At 45.2% G+C, this 13,986-nt stretch overlaps 1 protein-coding gene across 10 annotated transcripts in view; it reads left to right on the top strand.

Annotated features, from left to right (window-relative positions):
• mical2b (microtubule associated monooxygenase, calponin and LIM domain containing 2b) overlaps nt 1–13,986 on the top strand; it is a 403,033-nt gene that overhangs the window by 239,365 nt on the left and 149,682 nt on the right. For 7 of the 10 annotated variants that reach the window (XM_070899462.1, XM_070899461.1, XM_070899469.1 and 4 more), the window contains 5 exons: nt 472–564; nt 4,281–4,388; nt 6,046–6,232; nt 7,372–7,466; nt 13,626–13,719. In XM_070899462.1, coding sequence (XP_070755563.1) covers nt 472–564; nt 4,281–4,388; nt 6,046–6,232; nt 7,372–7,466; nt 13,626–13,719 — 577 coding nt within the window. The remainder of the gene's footprint in view (nt 1–471; nt 565–4,280; nt 4,389–6,045; nt 6,233–7,371; nt 7,467–13,625; nt 13,720–13,986) is intronic. The other 3 variants (XM_070899464.1, XM_070899467.1, XM_070899468.1) reach the window with 2 other exon arrangements.

Genomic DNA, 13,986 nt, shown 5'->3' on the forward strand with positions numbered 1-13,986 from the left:
ACCCAGCCTCCACAGCTCTCTGGGGCAAAGAATTCCAAAGATTCACGACTCTCTGAGAGAAAAAATTCCTCCTCATCTCCGTTTTAAATGGGTGACCCCTTATTCTGAAACTATGTCCCCTAGTTCTAGATTCCCCCACGAGGGGAAACATCCCCTGAGCATCTACCCCGTCAAGCCCCCTCAGAATCTTGTTTTACTAATTGGATCGCTCTTTCAAAGAGCAGGCACGATGGGCCGAATGGCCTCCTTCTGTGATGGAGGGAAGCATTTACTGAGACACAGGAAATGGTATTGTGGCTGAGCTGATCATTTTATGGGCTAGATGTACGAATATTTCTTCCATGTTTCAATAAGCTTCTGAATTTAATGATAAAGCAGAAAAGATCAAATGAGACAGGTTTACGAATTGAGTCAAGTCCTGGGGGGTGAAAATAACCACGCTTGAGTGCTGTATGTTGTCCCTTCTCTTAGATTTCTACACATGATGCCTCTCGCCCAGTGCTCTGCCGCTCTGAAACCACAGCTCCTCAGTCTCCAAACTCTAGCCAGAACTGTCACAGCCAGGTAGACCTAGCCATGAGCAAAGTACCTCTTGCGGTGTGGCTTAGCATGTTTGTCTCTCGGGGGCTGAATGACGCATGACAAGCTCTAAAATCAAACTGCCTGTAGCAAGTACAAGCGACTTGACTCAGCAGCAGGAGAGCGGCATGTCAGCAATCGGTACTCGTTTTGTCCAAAGTGATGCGATTTGTAACCATGTCAAACTGGTCAAATGTTCCATCAGACAACAACATCATCTTGCATTTACATACCGACTTTAACGTAGTAAAACGTCCCAGGGCGTTTCACAGGAGAATTACCAGACAAAATTTGACACCGAGCCACATAAGGAGATATTTGGACAGATGACCAAAAGCTTGGTCGAAGAGGGAGGTGTAAGGTATTTACTTCATGGGTTCTTTGCTTAAGAATTCATAACAACACATTGCTATTTAAGAACTAGTTGGTTTATTAGCAAAGGTTTAACAATCACATTACACATTACCAGTTCATCCACCAGGCTCACAATCACCTGCCTCATCGTGGATCACCCGAATCCAACTGACTGGGGTTTTATTGAGTCTTGTGAACATCACGTGACTGGCTAAGCCACTCCCAACTCAACAGCTCTACAAACCTGGTGAGCATACTCACAACACATTACAGTAGCTTTTCAGGGGCATTTTAAAGGAGGAAAGTGGAAGACGGCCTGTTTACAGGGTTTTGTTGCCCAAGCTGCCTCTTGTGGGCCATGCTTGATGTTGATGAGAAAAATTGTGTCTGAAATTTTACGTTGCTTGTTTATTTTGTGTTGCGTTTGTCACTGGTTGAAAGTCTTCTGCTTCTGCATCCCCTCCAAGGTCAATATATCCCTCCTGAGGTGCGTGGCCCAAAACTGAACGCAGTTACTCCCGATGGGGGTCTGACCAGAGCTTTATATAACCATAGCATAACTTCCACCGCTTTGTATTCCAGCAGTGTCACAATATAGCACAGAATCCTCACACAGTGGTAATTCGTACACCTGTTGTGTGTAACATTTAGCCATGTAAATAGTGTCATATTATTCAAAACATTAACTGATACATTGAATTATATGTACATAAAAAGTTGAGTGAATATATTTTTAATATCTGATTTATGCCAATGTCTTGACGAGCACTTAAATCTAGGCTGCCACTCCAGTGCAGTGCTGAGAGAGCGCTGCACTGTCGGAGGGGCAGTGTTGAGAGAGCATTGTACTGTCGGAGGGGCAGTACTGAGGGAGTTTGCCCTCTCAGGTGAATGTTAAAGAGCCTATGGCATTATTTTGAAGAAGAGCAGGGGAGTTCTCCTCGGTGTCCTGGCCAATATTTATCCCTGAATCAACATCTCTTTTTTAAAAAAAAACAGATTATTTTGTCATTATTACATTGCTGTTTGTGGGAGCTTGCTGTGCACAAATAGGCTGCTGTGTTTCCCACATTACAACAGTGACTACACTTCAAAAAGTACTTCATCGGCTGTAAAGTGCATTGGGATGTCCTGTGGTCATGAAAGATGCTGTAGAAATAAAAAGACTTGTTTTTAAGTCTTGCTATTTAAACATAGACAAGTCCCAATTTTGCTACTTGGCTCGGACGTTTCTAGTTTCTCAATCGCAACAATCTCTGCTCCAGTCTTGATCCATTATTTGTACCGATGCAGATTTTCACGAGGTTGACTTGTCAGAGTGAGTAGTGTAGAAACCTCGAGTACAATTAATGTGCTTTCATTTCTGGCAATATCACATCATATATCACACTAATAACACAATCTTGGGCCCATTGCAGTTCCTTTTGGACACCTTCCTCTGACTTTTCACGTGCGTTTGCTAACAACTCTTGGGACCCTTGTGTGTCCTTTGTGTTGTGTGTTGTGTGTTGTTTTGCGAATATTAAGCCCCTGGTACTTGCTGCCCCAGACACGAGTCACGGCCGCCTCCTCAATCTGGGGCGTAGCGAGTGGATCCCAACCCGTGCAGTAACAGCAAAGCTCCCATTGGTCTGAAGCTCGGGGGAAAGGGGATGGGCAGTGGATCAGGCTTCCTACTACTCTCACTACCCATTGTCTTCTCTTCTTAGGCAGTCCCTCGGGATCGAGGATGACTTGCTTCCACACTAACATGAGTTCTCAGGTGACTGATGAACCAATGCGGGACCTACAGTCTCTGTCACAGGAGGGGCAGTCAGTGGTTGGAGGGATGGGTGGGTCGGGTGCTTGGTTTGTCGTGCGCTCCTTCCGCTGTTTGCGCTTGGCTGCCGTGTGCTCACGGCGAAGAGAGTCGAGGTGTTCATCGCCTTCCCTGATGCTCTTCCTCCACTTTGGACGGTCTTGGGTCAGGGATTCCCAGGTGTCGGTGAGGATGTTGCACTTTTATCAAAGAGGCTTTGGGGGTGTCCTTGAAGCGTTTCCTCTGCCCACCTGGGGCTCGCTTGCCGCGTCGGAGCACAGAGTTAGAGCGCTTGTTTGTAGAGTAGAGTAATTCTCAGTGGAAGCACATGTTTGTGGATATTGAGCAGAACAGAATTTGGCTCCTGTGTGAATTGCCAATCCAGCCCAGTTAATTAGCCTGCAGACATTCACTGAATACGGACATGCAATGATGGTGGGTGGGGAAAGGCCAGCTGGCCCGTCAGGCCTGTCCCACACTCATGGCTGGAGCATTGTGACTGAACACTTCCTACCCCCACCCTCCCACCCCACCCCACCCCACAGCCATGCCCTCTCCTGGGAGAGAAAGAAAGGAAGACTTGCATTTCTATAGCACCCTTCACGACCACCGGACGTCTCAGTGCGTTTGCAGCCATTGAGGTACTTTTTGGAGTGTAGTCACTGTTGCAATGTGAGAAATGCGGCAGCCAATTTGTGCACAGAAAGCTCCCACAAACAGCAATGTGATAATGACCAGATAAACTTTTTTTGTTATGTTTGATTGCGGGATAAACATTGGCCCCAGGACTCCGGGGATAACTCCGCTGCGCTTCTTCGAAATAGTGCCATGGGATCTTTTACATCCACCTGAGTGAGCAGACGGGTCCTCGGTTTCAACGAATCATCTGAAATACGGCACCTCCGACAGTGCGGCGCTCCCTCAGTACCGCACTGGAGTGTCGGCCAGGAATTTTGTGCTCAAGTCTCTGGGGTGGGACTTGAACCCACAACCTTCTGACTCAGAAGTGACTCTTCTGCCCACTGAGCCACTGGCAAAAAAAACAGAGTAAAATTCATAAGGGAAAACAAAACCAGTCCAGGAGTTCACAGGAATTGTGTCTATATTATCTGTTTATCCCCTTAGCTTTTATAAGATGCGATCTCTGCCCCTTTGGAAGAATGAATGATAGGCTCTTGTGCTAACCCCACAGTGGGGCTGTTGCCATCAGTTGGGACCCGGTGCTATGGGAAGGAGTCATGGTCTTCAGGAGAGGAGTGGATGAAAACTCAAACCCCAAAGAGAAGCATTGTTTCCCTCACATGTCCAGCTGCAGGTTGTGCTTGTTGTTAAGTTGTAAACGTCCCATTCTGCACTCTCCATGTCTCACTGCGTGTTGCGAAAGTCAGTCAGATCTCAAACTGCTGTAAAGTGCGGTCGTGATTAACAGTCACCTTCATCTCTTCACCCCATCTTCGGATAAGCTACATTCTCTTATTTCCCTTTCCCTGATTTCTCTCTCTCTCTCTTTCTCTCTATCCCTCCCTCTCTCCGCCGCTCTAATGGTTAGAAGACTGTGGGGAAGGTATCAACTGTAATCGGTGCGATGGCTGAGATTTTGGTCACCCTTTACCAGACCGATCACAGGCCCAAAGCAGTGGAGAATTCGCCTGACCTGGTGAGCTTTAAATTCATAGACGCGGCCCGCAAACGGTTTGGCACTCTAAGTGTGTTTATGTAATTGCAGTCCGATTCCAGTCCTCACAGCATCATGTCTTGACTGTTCAGGATGGAATTCTGCGATGTTGATACTGAAGATTGTTAATTTCCCTGTGAAAGAAAGAACCATAGAACAGTTACAGCACAGAAGGAGGCCATTCGGCCCATCGAGCCCGTGCTGGCTCTCCACGAGTACCTCAGCTAGTCCCACTCTCCCACCCTTTCCCCGTAGCCTTGCAAATATTTCCCCCTTCAGGTACTTATCCAATTCCCTTTTGAAAGGCACGATCGAGTCTGCCTCCACCACCCTCTCAGGCAACGCATTCCAGATCCTAACCACTCGCTGCGTAAAAAAGTTTTTCCACGTGTCGCCTTTGATTCTTCTGCCAATCACCTTAAATCTGTGTCCTCTGGTTCTTGACCCTTCTGCCAATGGGAACAGTTTCTCTCGATCTACTCTGTCCAGATCCCTCATGGTTTTGAACACCTCTATTAAATCTCCTCTCAACCTTCTCTGCTCCAAGGAGAACAACCCCAGCTTCTCCAGTCTATCCACATAACTGAAGTCCCTCATCCCTGGAATCATTCTTGTGAATTTAAAATAAGCCTAATGTTTTGTATGATTATATCTAATAATATAAATGACTCCCTGATATTAATCTAATGGCAAAATTACTGTCAGTGACAGTCATAGAATCATAGATGTTTACGGCACAGAAGGAGGCCATTCGGCCCATCGTGTCTATCCAGTCTAATCCCACTTTCCAGCTCTTGGTCCGTATCCCTGTAGGTTACGGCACTTTAAGTGCACACCCAAGTACTTTGTAAATGCGATATTATTGTAAACATATGTTCACCAAATTCATCTCAATCGACGTTAGATTCCTAAAACAACATTTCCATTAAAAAAGTGAATTAAACTTTCTGTACAGTAATGCGTTCAACAATAGTTTCTCCCCAAATATTGTTAACAGTGTCAGACATGGCTCAGTGGGCAGCACATTCGCCTCTGAGTCAGAAAGTTATGGGTTTGAGTCCCACTCCAGAGACCTGAGCACATGATCCAGGCTGACACTCCCAGTGCCGTACTGAGGGAGTGCTGCACTGTCGGAGGGGCAGTACTAACTGTTCCGGTGGAACGGAAAAGATCCCGCAGCACTAATCAAAGAACAGCAGGGAGTTCTTCTGGTATCCTGGCCAACACCCCTCCCTCAACATACATCCTTAACCACAATGCAGATTATTTGTTCGTCCATCTTCCTACTGTTTCTAGGATCTTGCTGTGCAAAGATTCGCTGCGGCGTTCACTGTTGGTGAGTTGGTGAAGACCAGCTGGGCTCAACTATCCCCGGTGATAATTCGTGTCGAAGGTATGGGTATTTGGCAAGGTCTCAGTTGGTGCGCTGTCTCCGCCGGGGGATAGTGGCCTTGCTAAGGTGGCCGTGGGACCCTGGCTGTGCAATCGAGCTTTGAGAGCTTTGGGGTGAGAGTGGGGAAGAGAGAGGAGGAACTTGGTCGGGGCACGGGGGGGCAGGCATAGGGAGAAAACATGGAGAGATAAAATGCGATAAACGACAAGGTTTGTAAAAGCTCTTGGGTTTTATTATGTCTGACAGGGCTCGCTGCGGAGGGACTTCCCTCAGAACCTCGGGGGCAGCGACATCTGCTACTTCTGCAACAAGCGAGTTTACGTCATGGAGCGACTGAGTGCGGACGGGAAATTCTTCCACCGGGAATGCTTCAAGTGCGAGTTCTGTGCAACTACCCTGCGGATCGGTGCCTATGCTTTCAGTGTGGAGGAAGGTAATCATTGAATGTATTCAAGGCGATGATAGACAGATTTCTGAACGACAAGGGAGTCGAGGGTTATGGTGAGCGGGTGGGGAAGTGGAGTTGAGACCAAGACCAGGATCTCATTGAATGGCGGAGCAGGCTCGAGGGGCCGAATGGTCTACGCCTGCTCCTATTTCTTCTGTTCTGAAACTGGCGGGCTCTCGCAGGCTTAAACGGGTTAAATTACAAGGGCAGGTTGCACAGATTGGGCTTGTGTTCCCTCGAGTTTAGAAGATTAAGGGGTGATCAAATCGAGGGGTGTAAGATGATTAAAGAATTGATCGGGTAGACAGAGAGAAAGTATTTCCTCTGGTCGGGGGAGTTCGGAACAAGAGGGCAGGTACCTTAAAATTAGAGCCAGGCCATTCAGGGGTGATGTCAGGAAGCACTTCTTCACACAAAGGGCAGTGGGAATCTGGAACTCTCTCCCCCAAAACGCTGAGGATATTGGGGGCCAATTGGAGCTTTTTATTAGGTAAGAGGATCGAGGGATTTGGAGCAAAGGCAGGTAACTGAATTGAATGGCATGAGGGGCTGATTCACATGAGAAAAGAATAATAGTTTCTCCTTCCAAACAGAAATAAGTATTTCCCTTCAGTCAAATGTATTGGGTTTGGGCTCAGATTTGCAAGCTTTGCCTGGTCTAGCACTGTTGGCTGATTCATTCTGCAGTGCGTACCATCTACAAGATGCACTGCAGCAACTCGCCAAGGCTTCTTCGGCAGCACCTCCCAAATCTGCGACCTCTACCACCGAGAAGGACAAGGGCAGCAGGCGCATGGGAACACCACCACCTCCAAGTTCCCCTCCAAGTCACACACCTTCCTGACTTGGAAATATATCGGCTGTTCCTTCATCGTCGCTGGGTCAAAATCCTGGAACTCCCTCCCTAACAGCACTGTGGGAGCACCTTCACCACACGGACTGCAGCGGTTCAAGAAGGCGGCTCACCATCACCACCTCAAGGGGCAATTGGAGATGGGCAATAAATGTTGGCTTTGCCAGTGACGCCCACAGCCCGTGAATGAATAAAAATAAACCGTGCTGGAAAGTGCTACACTTTAGATTGTTGTTTTAATCTGATTTAATTTGACCTCTTGTTCACTCAGGAAAGTTTTACTGCAAACCTCACTTTACTTACTGTAAATTAAATAACAAGGCAAGGAAGAGGCGGAATCACCCGACAGTGTCGACGCACAGAAAGGTAGGAACAACCTTCTCCCCAGCTCCGTATCGTAAGAAAGACTTGCATTTATATAGCACCTTTCATGACCACCAGACGTCTCAAAGTGCTTTACAGCCAATGAAGTATTTTTTGGACTGTGGTCACTGTTGTAATGCAGGAAACGCAGCAGCCAATCTGCGCACAGCAAGCTCCCACAAAAAGCGATATGATAATGATCAGATAATCTGTTTTAGTGATGTTGATTGAGGGATAGATATTGGTCCCAGGACACCAAGGATAACTCCCCTGCTCTTCTTTGAAATAGTGCTATGGGATCTTTTACATCCACCTGAGAGAGCAGTCAGGACTTGGTTTAACAACTCATCCGAAAGATGGAATCTCCAACAGTGCAGCACTCCCTCAGCGCTGCACTGGAGTGTCAGCCTGGATTTATATGCTCAAGTCTCTGGAGTGGGACTTGAACCTACAACCTACTGACTCAGAGGCGACAGTGCTATCCACTGAGCCATAGCTGACACGAGCATTAATAAACTTGCAGAATGGGCATATAATTGCCAAATGAAGTTCAACAGATAAATGTGAGGGAATATATTTTGGTAGGAAGAATAGGGAGGTCACTTATTACTTGGAGGGTGAAAGTGTAGATGGGGAAGAGAAACAAAGGGATCTCGGAGTACAAATACATAGGGAGATGAACGCTTGGCTCAAAGACTGGTGTGGGGGAAATGGGTTTTGGTTCATGGGGCACTTTTCAACAGTACTGGGGTAAGAGGGAGCTGTTCCATTGGGACAGGCTTCACTTGAACCATGCTGGCACTAGTGTCCTGGCGAATCGAATAAATCGGGCTGTAGAGAGGTCTTTAAACTAATTTGTGGGGGGGAAGGATTCAGGTGAGCGAAAATTTTAAAAGTCAACGAACAAGGAGAGGAAGCAGTAGAGCAGGGTAGCACTGGGGGAAATGAAAACCAGAGCGTGCCAGGAAGGGACAGAATGTATAAACATAACAGTGAATCAGAAAGTGGGGTCAAAGCAGGGAAAAATGGTTAAAAAAAACAAAATTAAAAGCTCATTATCTAAATGCATGCAGCATTCGTAACAAAATAGATGAGTTGATGGCACAAATAGATATAAATGGGTAGGATCTGATAGCCATTACAGAGACGTGGTTGCAAGGTGACCAAGGCTGGGAACTGAATATTCAGGGGTGTTTGACAATCCGGAAGGATAGACAGAAAGAAAAAGGAGGTGGGGTAGCTCTGTTAAATAAAGGATGAGATCAGTGCAGTAGTGAGAAATGATATTGGCTCAGAAGATTAAGGTGTTTAATCAGTTTGGGTGGAGATAAGAAATAATAAGTGGTAGAAGTCACTGGTGGGTGGAGTCAATATGCTCCCTAACAGTAGCTACATTGTTGGACAGAGTATAAATCAAGAAATAATGGAAGCTTGTAAAAAAGGAACGGCAATAATCATGGGCGATTTTAACCTTCATATTAATTGGACAAAGCAAATTGGCCAGGGTAGCATTGAGGAAACGTTCATAGAGTGTATCCGGGATGGTTTCCTTGAACAGCACATTGCGGAACTTAGATCAAGTACTGTGTAATGAGACATGATTAATAAATAATCTCCAAGTAAAGGATCCTCTCGGGATAAGTGACCATAACATAGTTGAATTTCAAATTCAGTTGGAGGGTGAGAATGTTGGATCTCAAACCAGTGTCCTAAGCTTATATAAAGGAGACTTCAAAGGTATGAGGGCAGAGTTGGCTAACGTGGACTGGGAAAATAGATTAAAGTGTAAGACGGTTGATAAACAGTGGCGGATATTTAAGGAGATATTTCATATCTTTCAACAAAAATATATTCCAGTGAGAAGGAAAGACTGTAAGCGAAGGAAGAACCATCCATGGCTAACTGAGCAAGTAAAGGATGGTATCAAATTGAAAACAATGGCATGCACTGTGGCCAAGATTAGTGGGAGGCCAGAGGATTGGGAAACGCTTAAAAACCAGCAAAGAATGACTAAAAAAAAATAAAGAGGGAAGATAGATTATAAAAGTAAACTAGCGAAACATATAAAAACAGATAGTAAGTGTTTCTAAAAACAGGTATATAAAAAGGAACAGAGTAGCTAAAGTAAACGTTGGTCCCTTAGAGAATGAGACTGGGGAATTAATAATGGAAAATAGGGAAATGGCAGAGACTTTGAACAAATATTTTGTATCAGTCTTCACGGTAGAAGACACTAAAAACATCCCAATAATGGATAGTCACGTGGCTACAGGGAGGGAGGAACTTAAAACAATCACTATCACTATCAATTACTATCACTATCACTGGAATACTGCGAACAGTTTTGGTCTCCGTATTTAAGGAAGAATATACTTGCATTGGAGGCTGTTGAGAGAAGGTTTACTCGGGTGATTCCGAAGATGACTGAGTTGGCTTATGAAGATAGGCTGAGTAGGTTGGGCCTATACTCATTGGAGTTTAGAATGAGAGGTGCTCTTATTGAAACATAAAATACTGAGGGGGCTCGGTGTTTCCCCTCATGGGGGAATTTAGAACTAGGGGGCATAGTTTCAGAATAAAAGGTCGCCCATTTAAAATGGAGATGAGGAGGAATTTCTTCTCTCGAAGGTTGTAACTCTATGGAATTCTCTGCTCCAAAGAGCTGTGGATGCTGGGTCATTGAATATATTTAAGACAGATTTTTGAGCGATTAAGGGAGTAAAGGGTTATAGGGAGTGGGCTGGGAAGTGGAACTGAGACCAAGATCAGATCAGCCATGATCTTATTGAATGGCGGAGCAGGCTCGAGGGTCCAAATGGCCTACTCCTGCTCCTATTTCTTATGTAAATCACTAAAAGTTGCGACACACGTTAGCAAGACTATTTTTTTAAAAAAGCAAACCAAGCACTAGGGTTTATTTCTAGAGGTATAGAATTGAAAAATACTGAGGTTATGCTAAACCTGTGTCAAACCTTGGTTAGACCACACTTAGATTACTGCGTGCAGTTCTGGTCGCATATTATAAAAAAGATATAGAGGCACTGGAGAGGGTGCAGAAAAGATTTACAAGAAATGCGAGGGTGTACATATCAGGAAAGGATGGACAGGCTGGGTCTCTTTTCTCTTGAAAAATGAAGGCTGAGGGGTGACCTAATAGAGGTCTTTAAAATTATGAAAGGTTTTAATAGAGTGGATACAGAGAGAATGTTTCCATTTGTGGGGAAGAGCATAACTAGAGGCCATTAATATAAAATAGTCTCCAAGAAATCCAATAGGAAATTCAGAAGAAACTTCTTTACCCAGAGAGTGGTGAGAATGTGGAACTCGCTACCACAGGGAGGGGTTGAAGCGAATATTATAGATGCATTTAAGGGGAGGCTAGACAAGCATATGAGGGAGAAGGGAATAGAGGGTTATGCTGATTGATTTCGATGAGGCGTTTTTGATTCCAAAGTCTAAATCATTGACGTAAATTGTGAACAACAGTGGTCCCAGCACTGATTCTTGTGGAATACCACTACCCACCTTCTGCCACTGTAAAGAGCTACCCGTTACCCCTACTCTCTGCTTTCTGTGTTGAAGCCAGCTAGCGATCCATTTTACTACTTGTCCCCTGACGCCGCATTCTCTGATCTTGTTCATCAGTCTATTATGGGGAACCTGATTGAAGGCCTATTAAAAATCTAGGTCAATTACATCTTCTGCATTACCCTTGTTTACTCTCTGTTACCTTTTCAATAAATTCAATGAGGTTGGTCACGCAAGACTTTCCCTTTTGAAATCCATGTTGAGCGTTCATTATTACATTTTTGGTTTCTAGATATTCTTCTATTTTCTCCTTTAGTTGGGATTCCATTACTCTTCTGACTACCGATGTTAAGCTGACTAGTCTATAATTCCATGGATATGTTCTATCCCCTTCTTGAATATAGATATTACATTAGCTCTCTGCTAGTCCTCTGGCACTACACCTTTTTTCTAACATTATTAAATATGTGTGGTAAAGCCTCTGCTATTTCTTCCTTAGATGTCGTGTCCACCTGTTCTATCTCCCTGGTAAATACTGAAGCAAAATAATTATTTCATATTTCTGCCCTCTCTAACGTTACCTGTGGTATTACCCTGTTTATCCCTTAATGGTCCTATTCCCATCCCAACCTTGCTTTTTTTATTGATGTGCTGTAAAATATTTTACTATTTTGTTTTATGATCCTTGATAATTTAATTTCATAGCTCCTCTTAGCAGAATAAAGGGGGAATCAAGGGATATGGAGATAGGCGGGAAAATGGAATTGAGGTCGATGATCAGCCATGATCTTATTGAATGGTGGAGCAGGTTCGAGGGGCCGAATGGCCTACTCCTGCTCCCTATTCTTATGTTCATATGTTCTCTTTGCATTCCTAATTTTGTTTTTTTATTTCTCCTTATCTTTTCGAATTCTCCCTTATCATGCACTCCCCTGCTGTCTAAGTACTTAATGTATGCCTCTTTCCTTACCCTCAATTGTTCCCTTTTGGCTTTATTCATCCATCAAGTCTCATTAGTGTTTAGTTCTTTTTACCGGACTATATTGTTTCTGCACTCTGTTGAACACCGTTTTAAATGTTTCCCATTGCTGTTCTACATTCTTTTTCGCCAATATTGTTGCCAATTCCCAAATTCTATTCTCAGCCCAGAATGATACCCGGACTTCAAGGGTTAAGTTACGAGGAGAGATTAAACAAACTAGGATTCTATTCCCTGGACTTTAGAAGATTAGATTGAGAAACTATTCCCACTGGTTGGGAAATCCAGGACCAGAGGGCATAGTCTAAAAATTAGAGCCAGACCTTTCAGGAGTGAAATTAGGAAACATTTCTACACACAAAGGGCCCAAGTTTCCACATGATTTGCGCCTGATTTTTAGGAGCAACTGGTGGAGAACGGACTATCTTAGAAATCGCAATTCTCTACATTTTTTTTTCTGCAGTTCTAGTGAGGTAGAACAGTTCTACTTTAGAACAGAATTTTTTCTTCAAAAGGGGGCGTGTCCGGCCACTGACGCCTGATTTGAAAGTTTCCACAGTGAAAACGTACTCCAAACTAAAGTAGAATGGAGCAAGTGAAGATTTTTGTAGAACTGAAAAAACCTGTTCTACACATTAAAAAATCAGGCGCAGGTTACAAATTAGGCGTCCAGAACGAGGTGGGGGGGGGGGAAGGGAACTCATTAAATTCGACAATAAATCCTTATTTATACTTCTACAAATATTATACAAATAAATCCAACCTGAATAAACATTTATAAGCAAAGAAAAGATTAAATAAACCATCTTCCTACCTGTGTGAAAGTGCTTCAGCCATCGTTCGAAGGAAACCGCCGTTTGTTGCCGCGTAGGGGAGGGAGGGGAAGGAGACAGCGGCTTGTTGCCGCGCAGGGGAGGGAGGGGAAGGAGACAGCGGCTTGTTGCCGTGGAGGGGAGGGAGGGGAAGGAGACAGTGAGAAGGGAAGCCTCAGTGCTGATGTGCTGATGGCAATGTGATTTTATTAAAAAATGTTCAAAAATTAAACAGCTACAAAGAACTACAAAAATGGCCGAGTGCCAATGTTTTTTTTCACACTGAGCATGCGCGAACGCTCCAACGCGCACGCGCAGCGCTGCCAGCAGGAAAAAAAACTAATTTAAATAGTACCCGCCCCCTCCCACTTACAAAATCGGCGGGAGTGTAGGCTCCGCCCCCCTGGGCGCCGCGCCAAACAGACAAGGAGCTGCAAAGCGCTCGAGAATAGCGCGTTTTTTTTCTGGCGCCGTTTTAGGCGCGAAAAACGGGCGCCCAGCTCGGAGGGGCACCCGTTTTTTATCCTGTGGAAACTTGGGCCCAAAGGGTGGTAAATGTTTGGAACTCTCTTCCACAAACAGCAATTGATGCTGCGTCAATTGTTAATTTTAACTCGGAGATTGATAGCTTTCTATTAACCAAAGTTGTTAAGGAATATGGGCCAAAGGCGGGTAGATGGAATTAGGTCACAGATCAGCAACAATCCCATTGAATGGGGGAACAGGCTCGAGGGGTTGAATGGCCTCCTGTTCCTTTATCACACTCGCAGAAACAGGTGTGCAGCGATGATATATATTCACCAGAAATACAAATTGCAGCTGTGGTCTTTTTATATTTTTCAGGGTGAGGCCGTGCCTTTGGGTATATCGGACGGCGAGGCTGGGATGAGCGCAGAAAGCGTTTGCATCACGAGCGCTTCAGCTGACCGCCCCCCAGGTAGCGTGACAGCGTTGTCTCGGAGAATCCTCGGCTGGCCGCTGCGAGCCACGCGGGCGCTACTTGATGCCCCCAAGCGCCTGTCTAACTGGGTGCATGGCGTGGTGCATGCCACTGGCTGCCACTTGCGGGACAATGCCTACGACTATGCCTTCCTGTACGAGTTGCTGAGTCTGAGTCTGCCTCTGCTCTGTGTGCAATACGAGGTGCTCATACACATGTGCCAGGAAACCGACCCTTCGCCGCATTACATGATCGAGTGGGTGC

This window comes from Pristiophorus japonicus, chromosome 14 (assembly GCF_044704955.1).
Source record: "Pristiophorus japonicus isolate sPriJap1 chromosome 14, sPriJap1.hap1, whole genome shotgun sequence".
In the NCBI taxonomy this organism is placed as follows: domain Eukaryota; kingdom Metazoa; phylum Chordata; class Chondrichthyes; family Pristiophoridae; genus Pristiophorus; species Pristiophorus japonicus.